Here is a 16412-nt window from a genome sequence, read left to right as displayed (position 1 = left end):
AAGAATAACGGTGTCAGAGAGCCGCGACCCCCACTATTATAGAAAATAAATTACAATATTTTTATTTTATTGAATTTTTTTTATAAATGGAAATGTATGCTTGAAACATGCACACGTTCAAACACACACACACTAATAAGCATTGGAGGCTTTTAACCAGGGCCGGACTGGGGAAATCATTCAGGCCAGGAAATATAGTGCAAAATATAGCCCCAGTCAGGCCACTTTTTAAGCAGGGGGTCTGGGGGTCCACCACCAGGACATTTCTTGTTACAAAGACTTCATTTCCTGCATTCTGGTGCAGGCATTTTTTTTATTTGTACCCTTTAAATGCCAGTGTTTGTGATGGCATCACAAATTATTGTTAAAAAACAGGCTAGCATATGTATGATTAGCAACAACACTGATTTTGATGGATTTTCAGTTTTTTTGTAATGTCAGATTGAAAATAATACAATCTTTTATTCAACTTCAGCCCTGATCATAACACCACATATTAATTTTATAATTCTAACCCTTTACATGCCAGTGTGTGTGATGGCATATATTTGCAATATATCAAATGCAAAGTAGATTTTTCTGGGTGGGATTATTACAGGCTAGCCTGTGACAATGATTAGCAACAACAGTTTTTTGTAAGGGTCCCGCCTCCACCAATCACATGCGGCTCCTTTTGTGTGTGTGTGCGTGTGTGTGTGTGTGTGTGTGTGTGTGTGAGAGTGAGTGAGTGAGTGAGTGAGTGAGTGAGTGAGTGAGTGAGTGAGTGAGTGAGTGAGTGAGTGAGTGAGTGAGTGAGTGAGTGAGTGAGTGAATGAGTGAGTGAGTGAGTGAGTGAGTGAGTGAGTGAGTGAGTGAGTGAGTGAGTGAGTGAGTGAGTGAGTGAGTGAGTGAGAGAGAGAGAGAGAGAGAGAGAGAGAGAGATAGTTCTCCAACTTGTGTGAGTTGCAGTGATCTCCTGGTTGTTCCCCACCTAGATGATCTAACTATTGCGCTGCTGCAACTAGAAACACTGTCCTGGCCTGCTTCTAAGTTCAGTGGCCTGACTAAAAAAAAATACATATTTTTTTTTGGATTATTATTATTATTATTATTTTTGGAAATCATCTGGCGACCCCCCCGCGACGGCCGACTTTGGGAACCCCTGCCCTATTGAATAGTCTATCAGTGTGTATAGGGGCTGCAGGTACAATACCAGTTGTCTTCTTCCTGTTCCTTTCGGCCATGGAATTTAGTGGATCATATTAAGTGAACTATATGTATTGAACTGAAGACACTGTTGGACGGGTAACAATTCCATGTACAAATAAATAAAAATGTATGAATGAATGAATGAATGAATGAATGAATGTATCTGTGTCCGTCTTACTATCTTCATGGGCATCTTGTGTTGGCCGGAGCAGGGCGTCAGCAGTTGCTTAGCGACGGCTTCTCTCTGAGTCGCGTCGCTCGGCGACAGGATGGTCCGGCTGCTGTCCTCGTTTATCACCATGATGGCGCCGGGGTGGACGTTGGGCCCGTTAAGGACCGCCTGCCGCAACTCCTTCACGTTAAAGGGAGTCACGGGCTGGGGGTAGGTCAGCTTAGTGGCAAACACCTGGAGAGAGAGAGGGGTAGGTCAGCTTAGTGGCAAACACCTGGAGAGAGAAGGGTAGGTCAGCTTAGTGGCAAACACCTGGAGAGAGAGAGAGAGAGAGAGAGAGAGAGAGAGAGAGAGAGAGAGAGAGAGAGAGAGAGAGAGAGAGAGAGAGAGAGAGAGAGAGAGAGGGGTGGGTCAGCTTAGTGGCAAACACCTGGAGAGAGAGAGGGAGAGAGAGAGAGAGAGAGAGAGAGAGAGAGAGAGAGAGAGAGAGAGAGAGAGAGAGAGAGAGAGAGAGAGAGAGTGCTTTGGCAACATTTGGCTTTGTGCTTTGGCAACATTTGTGAAATTTCATGCCAATAAAGCTTTTTGAATTGAATTGAATTGAGAGACACGCACAGGGAGACAGAGTGAGAGTGAGAGAGACAAACGGAGAGAGAGACAGACAGAGACAGATATAGAGACACAGACAGAGAGATGGAGATAATCACCATTGGTATTCCTATCTCGTTGGTTTCTATGTACATGTCGGGGCAGATGACAGAGCGAGCAGCGTAGTCCACTCGTTTACCCATCATGTGTTTCCGGAACAGTCCATCCTTTTTCTCCAGGATCTGACAGAGAGAAGACAATTACAATTTTGTTCCTCACATTTGACCCACTCACTCACACATTCACACACCGACGGCAGAGGCAACCATGCAAGGTGCCGACCTGCTCATCGGGAGAAGTTAGGGGTTAGGTATCTTGTTCAAGGACACTTTGACACGCTGCCCGGGAGGAGCGGGAATCGAACGGGGAACCTCCGGATTACCAGACGACTGCTCTACCTCCTGAGCCACTGTCGCCCCCATTTTTCTTTCATCGTTTTTTTGCTGAAAATACCACTCAGATTCAGCATTCTAGCATGTCTCTGTACCCCTCTGTTTCAGTCCCGTCTCATTCTAGCATGTCTCTCTACCCCTCTGTTTCAGTCCCGTCTCATTCTAGCATGTCTCTGTACCCCTCTGTTTCAGTCCCGTCTCATTCTAGCATGTCTCTGTACCCCTCTGTTTCAGTCCTGTCTCATTCTAGCATGTCTCTGTACCCCTCTGTTTCAGTCCTGTCTCATTCTAGCATGTCTCTGTACCCCTCTGTTTCAGTCCCGTCTCATTCTAGCATGTCTCTCTACCCCTCTGTTTCAGTCCCGTCTCATTCTAGCATGTCTCTGTACCCCTCTGTTTCAGTCCTGTCTCATTCTAGCATGTCTCTCTACCCCTCTGTTTCAGTCCTGTCTCATTCTAGCATGTCTCTGTACCCCTCTGTTTCAGTCCTGTCTCATTCTAGCATGTCTCTCTACCCCTCTGTTTCAGTCCTGTCTCATTCTAGCATGTCTCTCTACCCCTCTGTTTCAGTCCTGTCTCATTCTAGCATGTCTCTCTACCCCTCTGTTTCAGTCTTGTCTCATTCTAGCATGTCTCTGTACCCCTCTGTTTCAGTCCCGTCTCATTCTAGCATGTCTCTGTACCCCTCTGTTTCAGTCCTGTCTCATTCTAGCATGTCTCTGTACCCCTCTGTTTCAGTCCTGTCTCATTCTAGCATGTCTCTGTACCCCTCTGTTTCAGTCCCGTCTCATTCTAGCATGTCTCTGTACCCCTCTGTTTCAGTCCTGTCTCATTCTAGCATGTCCCTCTACCCCTCTGTGTCAGTCCTGTTCTGGACGGGCTGTTCCTGTCTGTAGCTTCAGATGCAAACAAGCCATGTTTTTCTCATACTCCGGAAGTGTGGGGCTTCTGGCTCACAAAAGTCAGATCAGATCCCAAACAGTCAAACTAGAAGTTGCAGCACGGCAACAGTGAAGAAGGCACAGCAGAGTCTATATTTCCTGAGGCTACTTGGGACAAAAGCTGCTGGTGGACTTTCTGGCGTACAGCATTTTCTGCCTCACAGTGTGGTAGGCCGGGTGCTCAGCCGTGGACAGGAGAGCTCTCCAGAGGGTCATTAACTCTGCCCTCTTCCCTCCCTGGAAGACATCTCCAGCTCCCGCTGCCTTAACACTTTGTGCGCCAACAACTAGGGATGGGTACCTTGCACATTTGAACCGATACCGGTACCTGTGAATCGATACAGGTACCCAACGGTACCTTTTTTCGGTACTTTAGTCTCAAGAAATTTAATTTAAATGTAATTTAGTCCTGAAAAAAAAAATCCAAACTTCAAATAACTACAATTTCGACAGTTTTCGGCTTGTCATTGCTCCGACTGCTTTGTTGTTGAATCAAGTCAAATCCTAGGTAAGCATATATTGTGCGTGTGAACGTTGACATGAAAAAAAAAGTAAAAAAAAAGTTTAAATAAAAAAAAATAAAAAAAATAAGTATTTTTTTGGTATCTCACTTGAATCGATACTCGGTAGTACCGACGTGTTTCGGTTCGGTACCTCAACAGCCCCACCCAGCTCATCACCTGTTTGACCTGTGACTCCTCCCACCCAGCACATCACCTGTTTGACCTGTGACTCCTCCCACCACCCAGCACATCACCTGTTTGACCTGTGACTCCTCCCACCCAGCACATCACCTGTTTGACCTGTGACTCCTCCCACCCAGCGCATCACCTGTTTGACCTGTGACTCCTCCCACCCAGCGCATCACCTGTTTGACCTGTGACTCCTCCCACCCAGCACATCACATGTTTGACCTGTGACTCCTCCCACCCAGCACATCACATGTTTGACCTGTGACTCCTCCCACCCAGCGCATCACCTGTTTGACCTGTTGTCCTCTAGCATGGGGCGTCATGTCTGGTTCTATTAATGTGTACATGTACCTGTCTGGTTATATTCATGTACATGTACCTGTCTGGTTATATTCATGTACATGTACCTGTCTGGTTATATTCATGTACATGTACCTGTCTGGTTATATTCATGTGTACATGTACCGGTCTGGTTATATTCATGTACCTGTCTGGTTATATCCATGTACATGTACCGGTCTGGTTATATTCATGTACCTGTCTGGTTATATTCATGTGTACATGTATGTACCTGTCTGGTTATATCCATGTGTACATGTATGTACCTGTCTGGTTATATTCATGTGTACATGTATGTACCTGTCTGGTTATATTCATGTGTACATGTATGTACCTGTCTGGTTATATTCATGTGTACATGTATGTACCTGTCTGGTTATATTCATGTGTACATGTATGTACCTGTCTGGTTATATTCATGTGTACATGTATGTACCTGTCTGGTTATATTCATGTGTACATGTATGTACCTGTCTGGTTATATTCATGTGTACATGTATGTACCTGTCTGGTTATATCCATGTGTACATGTATGTACCTGTCTGGTTATATTCATGTGTACATGTATGTACCTGTCTGGTTATATCCATGTGTACATGTATGTACCTGTCTGGTTATATTCATGTGTACATGTATGTACCTGTCTGGTTATATTCATGTGTACATGTATGTACCTGTCTGGTTATATTCATGTGTACATGTATGTACCTGTCTGGTTATATTCATGTGTACATGTATGTACCTGTCTGGTTATATTCATGTGTACATGTATGTACCTGTCTGGTTATATCCATGTGTACATGTATGTACCTGTCTGGTTATATTCATGTGTACATGTATGTACCTGTCTGGTTATATTCATGTGTACATGTATGTACCTGTCTGGTTATATTCATGTGTACATGTATGTACCTGTCTGGTTATATTCATGTGTACATGTATGTACCTGTCTGGTTATATTCATGTGTACATGTATGTACCTGTCTGGTTATATTCATGTGTACTAGGGATGCCCCGATCGATCGGCCACCGATCGTTATCGGCCGATAATTAGTATAAATATGCGATCGGGGAATTCCGATAATTAGTCATATTCGCCGATCGCGGAAACTGATCAAGTGGATATCTCACTCGCTTGTCTCAGACGCACAGGACCTGCAAACTGCTCCTCCTCCCTAGCCCCGCCCGTACCCGTGTAGAGTTTGTAAACACAGACAGAGGAGGCGGACCTCCTCTGCTGAGTCTAGTGCATTCGACCTGAGCTAACGTTAGCTACCTAGCTATCGTTACTGTTTAAACAAAATTACCCAGTCAACTATTCACTTTTAGTAGGCATTGTCTAACGGTATTTAGCCGGCTAGCTACCGATAGCTCCTGATATCAACAAATGCTCCAGCAAGTCTTGTAGTGCATGTTGATACCTCCGTTAGCTCGCGTTAGCTCGCGTTAGCTGACGTTAATTCACTGATCACAACGAAATGTCCGATTGAACTAAATAGTTGTCTTAACGTCATCTAGCCGGCTAGCAGTAGCTACAGATAGCTCCTGATATCAATGTCTTATAACATTGATTGAATGCGTATTCGAGCTGAGGGCTTGCTGAATGTTAAATGACCAAAGCATAACGTTACCAATAGGGTCCCGCTGCAGCGCCGGAGAATCCTTTTTGGTAGCTGGAGGCTACTAGAGTACACACAGCCAGTGGAGCTGTTTGCAGATAGCGAGCATTTTGACTTGTTGCGTGGTGGCGATGTCTCGCAGATAATACAAGTACAAGTCTAATTATATAATATATATATTTTATAAAAAAAAAAAAAAAAAATTATATAAAATAATTTTTAATTTCTTTTTAATCAAAAACGATCGGTATCGGATCGGTATCGGCCGATATGGCTCACGACGATCGGTGATCGGTGGCAAAAAACGTGATCGGGGCATCCCTAATGTGTACATGTATGTACCTGTCTGATTCCAGGGTACTTCTCAGTGACCAGCTTGTCCATGTCGCTGTCAAACACAATGTTGACGTGACTCTGTAGGCGGATCCAGATGTTGTGAAGTTTATCTTTCAACGTGGCTCCAGGGATAGCAGCTAGCAAGGACTGGTCCGTCTGAGAGGCGGCTGGTACCTGGAGGAGAAGAGAGGTTAGCATTAGGGGTAGGAATCACCCGTTTTTAAATCACGATATCGATTCTTTGGACAACGATACGATTTTTGCCGATATCACAAATTATGCCACAATACGATACGATGAGATTCAGGTGCCTGCAATCTATTTGAGACGATATGATATGCCCATTTAACACAATCAATAACATTTAGATCAACTAAAAAAAGGCAACGGAAATATCATTTGACATTTTTATTTTTGAGCTCTTCCAGACATTTAAATAAAAAACAATCTATTAGGGCGGCCGGGTAGCACAGCGGACTAAGCGTCTGTCTACCACCACAGAGACAGTGGGATCGAATCCAGCTGTGGTGCTTCCGGGTTGGCAGACCGTCCATACTAACACAATTGGCAGTGTTAGCGGGTGGGAAACCCGGCGAGGGTGGGTCCTGGTCATTGTAAACAGCGACTCCTACAGTTCGGTCGGGGCGCCTGCACAGCAAGGGAAGGATCTAGGAGAGGTAGTGTGACCTTCCACATGTTACACACTCCCAGTGAGAGTCCGCGCTGCCAGGTGAAAAGAAGCGGTGGGCTGGGTACACAATATGTCGGAGGAAGCATGTGATAGTCTCCGCCCTCCCGGACCGACGGTAGGGGGTAGAGTGCGCAACGACCAGGAAGGGGATTGGGAATTGAGATAACGACTAACATTGGGAGAGGAGAAAAACGGAAAAAGAAGGGGGAAAAAGATAATAAAAAAAATTATACAAAAAATATATATTGTTTTTAATACAAATAGACCTCATGTTCACTGTAAAGTGCCACGTTTTGATATATTATTGAGCTTTAAACTTTAAGTAAAAAAATTTGGAACTCACAACACAACACGCAAGTTGCGCAACCTAAAACCCCTTCCTCTCCCAAACCGTTCCTACAATTGTTTTATGTTGCATGATGATCATGAATTCATGTATTATGTATTGTATTTTTTATGTTTAAATATCAACATTATCTGTCGTCCACCCTATCAATATAATACTCCTCGGACTTCATCTGGTCTTTCCAAACGCACACACAGAAAGGGAGAATGCGGCTGATGCTGGCTCCCCTTCACTCCTCATCCTGCTTGATCTAACCGCAGCCTTCGACACCAGGCATTGACCATCAAATCCTCCTCAACCGTCTACTCTCCATTGGACTCTCTGACTCCACCCTCAACTGGTTCCAATCATACCTCTCCGACAGAGCCGAGTACGTCTCCCTGGGAGGAAGAAAATCCCGGACCCTCCCTGTCACCTGTGGTGTCCCCCAAGGTTCCGTCCTCGGCCCCGTCCTCTTTGCCCTCTACCTGCTCCCCCTCGGCCGTGTCATCAGCCAGCATGGAATCTCTTTCCATTGCTACGCTGATGACACACAACCTTAAAACGGACTCTCCCCCCTCTGCAGCCCTGCCATCACCACCCCCATCATCTGCAGCCCTGCCATCATCATCCACATCATCCACCCTCACTTCCTGCCTGGAGGAGATAAAGTCGTGGATGAAATCAAACTTCCTACAGTTAAACAGCTCAAAAACAGAAGCCATCCTCATTGGTACCCCCCACCAGGTCCAATCTCCCCCCATCACCAGCATCTCCTTCTCAGGCCAAGGTCACCAACCTTGGTGTAAAAATGTACCCCCACCTAAATTTCGAGACCCACATCAAACACATTTGCAAAACCTCCTTTTTCCACCTCGGGAACATTTCAAAAATCCGTCCCACACTCACCCTCCCAAATGCTGAAAAACTGGTCCACGCCTTTGTCTCCTCCAGGCTGGATTACTGTAAAGCACTTCTCATCTGGATTCCTAGCAAGAGTCTCCAGAGGCTCCAATACATCCAGAACAGCGCTGCTAGGATCCTGATGAGAGTGCGTAAGTACGACCACATCACACCCATCCTCCACTCACTTCACTGGCTCCCCATCACCACCCGGACTGAATACAAAATATCCCTTCTGACCCACCAATGCATTCACGGAAATGCCCCCCCCTACCTCAAAGATCTCCTCACCCCAGAACCCTCCACCCGTAACCCTCGCTCCGCCAACACAAACCTCCTCCTTCCCCCCAGGACCAATAAAACATTAATCTGTTAATAAAATGTTCATTCAATCGATTGAATGGAAACTTTATTAACAGGTTGCAGAATGGGTACAATACATTACGGCTCAATACACACAATTGTTAAGGGGATGCAGACCAGAGAAAGACTTTCGTCTTGTTTACATCAGGGTCCCCCATTTTCAATTCATCATGAATTGTAAGTAAGAGTGCAACTTGCTCCGTGCAATCCATTCTTTGTGGATCTAGCCCTTAGTATTGCTAATGCTAACGTTACCGCAAAAGGTCTGTTGCATTGGAATACAACTAGCTTAGCGTTATCTAAAAGATAAAAATAGCTGTTGGTGTTTTTGCATTTCCAAATTGGGTCGTTAGTTACCAGGCTAAACTAAGATGGCATTTCACCAACACTAAAAGTTGGTACCAAGAGTAGGGCTGGGAATCATTTCAACATTTTAGATACCAATACCACACGAAATTGTTGAACTTTTTTATATATATATATATATATATATATATATATTAGTGCTGTCAGGCGATTAAAAAAATGTATCTAATTAATTACAGGATTTGTAATTAATTAATCTAATTAATCGCATTTTAATCGCATAACCATTTCAACGTCCAGACTGTTGAATCGTACAAATACCTGGGAACTGTGTTTGATTGTAAACTGAAGTTCAACCTAAATACAGAGTCTATTGTTAAAAAAGGTCAGCAGAGGATCTACCTGCTGAGAAAGCTGAACTCTTGTAATGTTAGTGTGAAGATCCTGAGCACTTTTTATAGTTATTTTATTGAAAGCCTCCTAACTTTTTCTTTTATCTGCTGGTTCAGTGGCCTGTCCATTAAAGATAGGAACAGCCTACAGTATATTGTGAAAGTGTGCTCCAAAATAATTGGAGTAAAACAGAGAGACCTATGTTCTCTCTGGACGGACCAGGTGGTCAAGAAGGGGACGAGCATCACTAATCAACCCCTCCATGCTCTGTCTCAGCAGTTTTCACTGTTGCCTTCTGGCCGCCGTTATGACGTCCCACCAAGTAGGACCAACCGCTACGCCAAATATTTTGTCCCCTCGGCTATCAAACACAGACAGTAGTCATTTTAAGTAGCATTTTGCACTTGGTTGTCTGTTTTTACTTTTACTTTCATTGCTGGATTGTATCACATGGATTGTTTCTCTTTTTATTTGCCGTGCTGTCGTTGAGATGTTTTGTTGTTTGTTTGTCTTTGTTGCTTGTAAGCTGCAAATATGAATTGCCCCACGCGGGACCAATAAAGTTGTCTGAATCTGAATCTGAATTATGCCTGATATTCTATATTCTATAATCGTATTTCAAATTGCATGTGTCCAGATGGCAGAATTCAGTACTGTATCTACAAAACCTTCTGTTTAATCATCTTCCATCTATTAATTTGTCTGGTCAATTTTAGCATGGTGTTATTCACAGTCAAAGATAAAAAAATAAATTATTGATATTCTCATTTGGTTCATTACAATTTACTCAAGCCTAGTAACAGACACAGTATTTCTGACACTGGGAATACATTCCCCGAGATCCATAGATGTCCCTAGAATCAGATACCAGGAACATGCAAATGTGAAGTATATATATATACTTTGTCTGAATGAAAACCTTGTAGTCAATGCAAGGATCTATGAATTAGCTAATTGGCAACAAGCACTCATTGATTTACCAGGAATTCCAAGTCGGCAGCTTATATTCTTTCAAGACGTGTCAATACCTACTCGGCTGTCGGTGTAGCTGAAGTCGAGCGAGTAGCGTCGACCTATTAGTGACATACATCACAAACGCAACTCAGATTTCAGGGAAGTGCAGAGAAGCTCTCCCTCTCCAGGGGAACCATGTGAAAAAAGACGCCCAAGTATAAATCTGTATAGTCAAAGCCATGCCTCCAAGAGCAGTTGACCATAGCAGAGGAACAGGTTTTCGAGTGGATGGGATCTTAAAATTCTGGTACTATTTTTCTAACAACTTCTCAATACTGGGCAGAAGTGACTTCTGTGAATCGGTTGATACTTCTTTTGATACCCAGCCAACATATCTCTCTCAGTCTCTCTCTCTCTCTCACACACACACACCTCCTCTTCCCCTGTCTGTGTGTTCTCCACAGCGATGAGAGCCAATAGTTTCTGTATGGTATTGCCCTCTTTCATCACAGCCTGCATGTTGACTGTCTGCCCATTGGTGAACATCTGGTCTCCCAGACGGTTGATTGGACGATACCTGGAACAGGAAGTAAAGTTATAGTATTATAATAATAACAACAACAACAACCACAACAACAACAACAACAACAACAATGGCACTCCAAGAGATGCCTACACCCGGACGTGAGTGAGCAAAACCTTAAAGTGTAATTAAGAATTCGAATATGTTATTTCCATGTCCTAGGAAAGTTTCATTAATATTTGTTAATATTTGACCTACTCTCTCCGAATAAAATACAAAGCCAGAAACCAGAGAAGTCTTGTGATGGCGGGTGGCTGGGGGTAGTGTAGAGGTCTAAAGCTACTTTATACTTCGCTGTGCTGATGCTTCACCAAGGGTAGTGCTGATGTCATCAACTTGTGATGTCATCAGGTATAACGTCTAAGAGCTGCTCCATTGATGATGAATGGGAGACGGACTTTGTGGACAGAATGTTTGTATTCTATTTTATACCCTTCATTCTACAGTAGTGTTCAGAACATGTACCTGTGTACTCAGAACATGTACCTGTGTACTCAGAACATGTACCTGTGTACTCAGAACATGTAGCCGTGTACTCAGAACATGTACCTGTGTACTCAGAACATGTAGCTGTGTACTCAGAACATGTAGCGGTGTACTCAGAACATGTAACCTGTGTACTCAGAACATGTACCTGTGTACTCAGAACATGTAGCTGTGTACTCAGAACATGTAGCCGTGTACTCAGAACATGTACCTGGGTGCTCTCAGTATCACCAGTTTACTGGTGACGTCCACTTTAGAGTTTCAGCGCTCTAGTTGTAGTTGCTCAGCGCTCTAGTTGTAGTTGCTCACCTCTCTAGTTGTAGTTGCTCAGCCCTCTAGTTGTAGTTGCTCAGCGCTCTAGTTGTAGTTGCTCAGCGCTCTAGTTGTAGTTGCTCAGCGCTCTAGTTGTAGTTGCTCAGCCCTCTAGTTGTAGTTGCTCAGCGCTCTAGTTGTAGTTGCTCAGCGCTCTAGTTGTAGTTGCTCAGCGCTCTAGTTGTAGTTGCTCAGCGCTCTAGTTGTAGTTGCTCAGCGCTCTAGTTGTAGTTGCTCAGCCCTCTAGTTGTAGTTGCTCAGCGCTCTAGTTGTAGTTGCTCAGCCCTCTAGTTGTAGTTGCTCAGCGCTCTAGTTGTAGTTGCTGTTGTAGTTGCTCAGCCCTCTAGTTGTAGTTGCTCAGCGCTCTAGTTGTAGTTGCTCAGCCCTCTAGTTGTAGTTGCTCAGCCCTCTAGTTGTAGTTGCTCAGCGCTCTAGTTGTAGTTGCTCAGCGCTCTAGTTGTAGTTGCTCACCTCTCTAGTTGTAGTTGCTCAGCCCTCTAGTTGTAGTTGCTCAGCGCTCTAGTTGTAGTTGCTCAGCCCTCTAGTTGTAGTTGCTCAGCGCTCTAGTTGTAGTTGCTCAGCCCTCTAGTTGTAGTTGCTCAGCGCTCTAGTTGTAGTTGCTCAGCGCTCTAGTTGTAGTTGCTCAGCGCTCTAGTTGTAGTTGCTCAGCGCTCTAGTTGTAGTTGCTCAGCGCTCTAGTTGTAGTTGCTCAGCGCTCTAGTTGTAGTTGCTCAGCGCTCTAGTTGTAGTTGCTCAGCCCTCTAGTTGTAGTTGCTCAGCGCTCTAGTTGTAGTTGCTCAGCGCTCTAGTTGTAGTTGCTCAGCCCTCTAGTTGTAGTTGCTCAGCCCTCTAGTTGTAGTTGCTCAGCCCTCTAGTTGTAGTTGCTCAGCGCTCTAGTTGTAGTTGCTCAGCGCTCTAGTTGTAGTTGCTCAGCCCTCTAGTTGTAGTTGCTCAGCGCTCTAGTTGTAGTTGCTCAGCGCTCTAGTTGTAGTTGCTCAGCGCTCTAGTTGTAGTTGCTCAGCTCAGCGCTCTAGTTGTAGTTGCTCAGCGCTCTAGTTGTAGTTGCTCAGCCCTGTAGTTGTAGTTGCTCAGCCCTCTAGTTGTAGTTGCTCAGCTCAGCGCTCTAGTTGTAGTTGCTCAGCGCTCTAGTTGTAGTTGCTCAGCCCTCTAGTTGTAGTTGCTCAGCCCTGTAGTTGTAGTTGCTCAGCCCTCTAGTTGTAGTTGCTCAGCGCTCTAGTTGCTCAGCGCTCTAGTTGTAGTTGATCAGCGCTCTAGTTGTAGTTGCTCAGCCCTCTAGTTGTAGTTGCTCAGCCCTCTAGTTGTAGTTGCTCAGCCCTGTAGTTGTAGTTGCTCAGCCCTGTAGTTGTAGTTGCTCAGCCCTGTAGTTGTAGTTGCTCAGCCCTCTAGTTGTAGTTGCTCAGCCCTGTAGTTGTAGTTGCTCAGCCCTCTAGTTGTAGTTGCTCAGCCCTCTAGTTGTAGTTGCTCAGCCCTCTAGTTGTAGTTGCTCAGCGCTCTAGTTGTAGTTGCTCAGCCCTCTAGTTGTAGTTGCTCAGCACTCTAGTTGTAGTTGCTCAGCGCTCTAGTTGTAGTTGCTCAGCCCTCTAGTTGTAGTTGCTCAGCCCTCTAGTTGTAGTTGCTCAGCGCTCTAGTTGTAGTTGCTCAGCGCTCTAGTTGTAGTTGCTCAGCGCTCTAGTTGTAGTTGCTCAGCCCTGTAGTTGTAGTTGCTCAGCCCTCTAGTTGTAGTTGCTCAGCGTTGTAGTTGCTCAGCCCTCTAGTTGTAGTTGTTCAGCGCTCTAGTTGTAGTTGCTCAGCGTTGTAGTTGCTCAGCGCTCTAGTTGTAGTTGCTCAGCCCTCTAGTTGTAGTTGCTCAGCCCTCTAGTTGTAGTTGCTCAGCGCTCTAGTTGTAGTTGCTCAGCGCTCTAGTTGTAGTTGCTCAGCCCTCTAGTTGTAGTTGCTCAGCGCTCTAGTTGTAGTTGCTCAGCGCTCTAGTTGTAGTTGCTCAGCCCTCTAGTTGTAGTTGCTCAGCCCTGTAGTTGTAGTTGCTCAGCCCTCTAGTTGTAGTTGCTCAGCGCTCTAGTTGTAGTTGCTCAGCCCTGTAGTTGTAGTTGCTCAGCCCTATAGTTGTAGTTGCTCAGCGCTCTAGTTGTAGTTGCTCAGCCCTGTAGTTGTAGTTGCTCAGCCCTCTAGTTGTAGTTGCTCAGCGCTCTAGTTGTAGTTGCTCAGCGCTCTAGTTGTAGTTGCTCAGCGCTCTAGTTGTAGTTGCTCAGCCCTGTAGTTGTAGTTGCTCAGCCCTCTAGTTGTAGTTGCTCAGCGCTCTAGTTGTAGTTGCTCAGCCCTCTAGTTGTAGTTGCTCAGCGCTCTAGTTGTAGTTGCTCAGCGCTCTAGTTGTAGTTGCTCAGCGCTCTAGTTGTAGTTGATCAGCGCTCTAGTTGTAGTTGCTCAGCCCTCTAGTTGTAGTTGCTCAGCGCTCTAGTTGCTCAGCGCTCTAGTTGTAGTTGCTCAGCGCTCTAGTTGTAGTTGCTCAGCGCTCTAGTTGTAGTTGCTCAGCGCTCTAGTTGTAGTTGCTCAGCCCTCTAGTTGTAGTTGCTCAGCGCTCTAGTTGTAGTTGCTCAGCCCTCTAGTTGTAGTTGCTCAGCGCTCTAGTTGCTCAGCGCTCTAGTTGTAGTTGCTCAGCGCTCTAGTTGTAGTTGCTCAGCGCTCTAGTTGTAGTTGCTCAGCCCTCTAGTTGTAGTTGCTCAGCGCTCTAGTTGCTCAGCGCTCTAGTTGTAGTTGCTCAGCGCTCTAGTTGTAGTTGCTCAGCGCTCTAGTTGTAGTTGCTCATCGCTCTAGTTGTAGTTGCTCAGCGCTCTAGTTGTAGTTGCTCAGCCCTCTAGTTGTAGTTGCTCAGCGCTCTAGTTGTAGTTGCTCAGCGCTCTAGTTGTAGTTGCTCAGCGCTCTAGTTGTAGTTGCTCAGCCCTCTAGTTGTAGTTGCTCAGCGCTCTAGTTGTAGTTGCTCAGCCCTCTAGTTGTAGTTGCTCAGCCCTCTAGTTGTAGTTGCTCAGCCCTCTAGTTGTAGTTGCTCAGCCCTCTAGTTGTAGTTGCTCAGCCCTCTAGTTGTAGTTGCTCAGCGCTCTAGTTGTAGTTGCTCAGCCCTCTAGTTGTAGTTGCTCAGCCCTCTAGTTGTAGTTGCTCAGCCCTGTAGTTGTAGTTGCTCAGCCCTCTAGTTGTAGTTGCTCAGCCCTCTAGTTGTAGTTGCTCAGCGCTCTAGTTGTAGTTGCTCAGCGCTCTAGTTGTAGTTGCTCAGCCCTCTTGTTGTAGTTGCTCAGCGCTCTAGTTGTAGTTGCTCAGCATTGTAGTTGCTCAGCCCTCTAGTTGTAGTTATCTCAGCCCTCTAGTTGTAGTTGATCAGCGCTCTAGTTGTAGTTGCTCAGCGCTCTAGTTGTAGTTGCTCAGCGCTCTAGTTGCTCAGCGCTCTAGTTGTAGTTGCTCAGCGCTCTAGTTGTAGTTGCTCAGCGCTCTAGTTGTAGTTGCTCAGCGCTCTAGTTGTAGTTGCTCAGCGCTCTAGTTGTAGTTGCTCAGCGCTCTAGTTGTAGTTGCTCAGCGCTCTAGTTGCTCAGCCCTGTAGTTGTAGTTGCTCAGCCCTCTAGTTGTAGTTGCTCAGCGCTCTAGTTGTAGTTGCTCAGCGCTCTAGTTGTAGTTGCTCAGCGCTCTAGTTGTAGTTGCTCAGCCCTGTAGTTGTAGTTGCTCAGCGCTCTAGTTGCTCAGCGCTCTAGTTGTAGTTGCTCAGCCCTCTAGTTGTAGTTATCTCAGCCCTCTAGTTGTAGTTGCTCAGCGCTCTAGTTGTAGTTGCTCAGCGCTCTAGTTGTAGTTGTTCAGCGCTCTAGTTGCTCAGCGCTCTAGTTGTAGTTGCTCAGCGCTCTAGTTGTAGTTGCTCAGCCCTCTAGTTGTAGTTGCTCAGCGCTCTAGTTGTAGTTGCTCAGCGCTCTAGTTGTAGTTGCTCAGCGCTCTAGTTGTAGTTGCTCAGCCCTGTAGTTGTAGTTGCTCAGCGCTCTAGTTGTAGTTGCTCAGCCCTCTAGTTGCTCAGCCCTCTAGTTGTAGTTGCTCAGCCCTCTAGTTGTAGTTGCTCAGCGCTCTAGTTGTAGTTGCTCAGCGCTCTAGTTGTAGTTGCTCAGCCCTCTAGTTGTAGTTGCTCAGCGCTCTAGTTGTAGTTGCTCAGCGCTCTAGTTGTAGTTGCTCAGCGCTCTAGTTGTAGTTGCTCAGCCCTCTAGTTGTAGTTGCTCAGCCCTCTAGTTGTAGTTGCTCAGCCCTCTAGTTGTAGTTGCTCGCCCTCTAGTTGTAGTTGCTCAGCCCTCTAGTTGTAGTTGCTCAGCGCTCTAGTTGTAGTTGCTCAGCCCTGTAGTTGTAGTTGCTCAGCCCTCTAGTTGTAGTTGCTCAGCGCTCTAGTTGTAGTTGCTCAGCCCTGTAGTTGTAGTTGCTCAGCCCTCTAGTTGTAGTTGCTCAGCCCTCTAGTTGTAGTTGCTCAGCCCTCTAGTTGTAGTTGCTCAGCCCTCTAGTTGTAGTTGCTCAGCGCTCTAGTTGTAGTTGCTCAGCGCTCTAGTTGTAGTTGCTCAGCGCTCTAGTTGTAGTTGCTCAGCGCTCTAGTTGTAGTTGATCAGCCCTGTAGTTGTAGTTGCTCAGCGCTCTAGTTGTAGTTGCTCAGCCCTCTAGTTGTAGTTGCTCAGCGCTCTAGTTGTAGTTGCTCAGCGCTCTAGTTGTAGTTGCTCAGCCCTCTAGTTGTAGTTGCTCAGCCC

The 16412-nt window shown here is 45.7% G+C and overlaps 1 protein-coding gene across 1 annotated transcript in view; it reads right to left on the bottom strand.

Moving 5' to 3' along the window:
- Positions 1–16412, bottom strand: part of polr1a (RNA polymerase I subunit A) — a 91925-nt gene that overhangs the window by 53264 nt on the left and 22249 nt on the right. The window contains exons 10-13 of the mRNA XM_084331745.1: positions 10695–10839; positions 6334–6501; positions 2068–2190; positions 1367–1594 (exon numbers count right to left, since the gene is read on the bottom strand). Of these exons, the coding sequence (XP_084187871.1) occupies positions 1367–1594; positions 2068–2190; positions 6334–6501; positions 10695–10839 (664 nt within the window). The remainder of the gene's footprint in view (positions 1–1366; positions 1595–2067; positions 2191–6333; positions 6502–10694; positions 10840–16412) is intronic.

The sequence above is a fragment of the Notolepis coatsorum genome (assembly GCF_963971535.1).
Source record: "Notolepis coatsorum genome assembly, chromosome: 16".
Taxonomy (NCBI): domain Eukaryota; kingdom Metazoa; phylum Chordata; class Actinopteri; order Aulopiformes; family Paralepididae; genus Notolepis; species Notolepis coatsorum.
The sequence above is the reverse complement of the archived record's forward strand: the minus strand, read 5'-3'. Positions and strand labels throughout refer to the sequence as shown.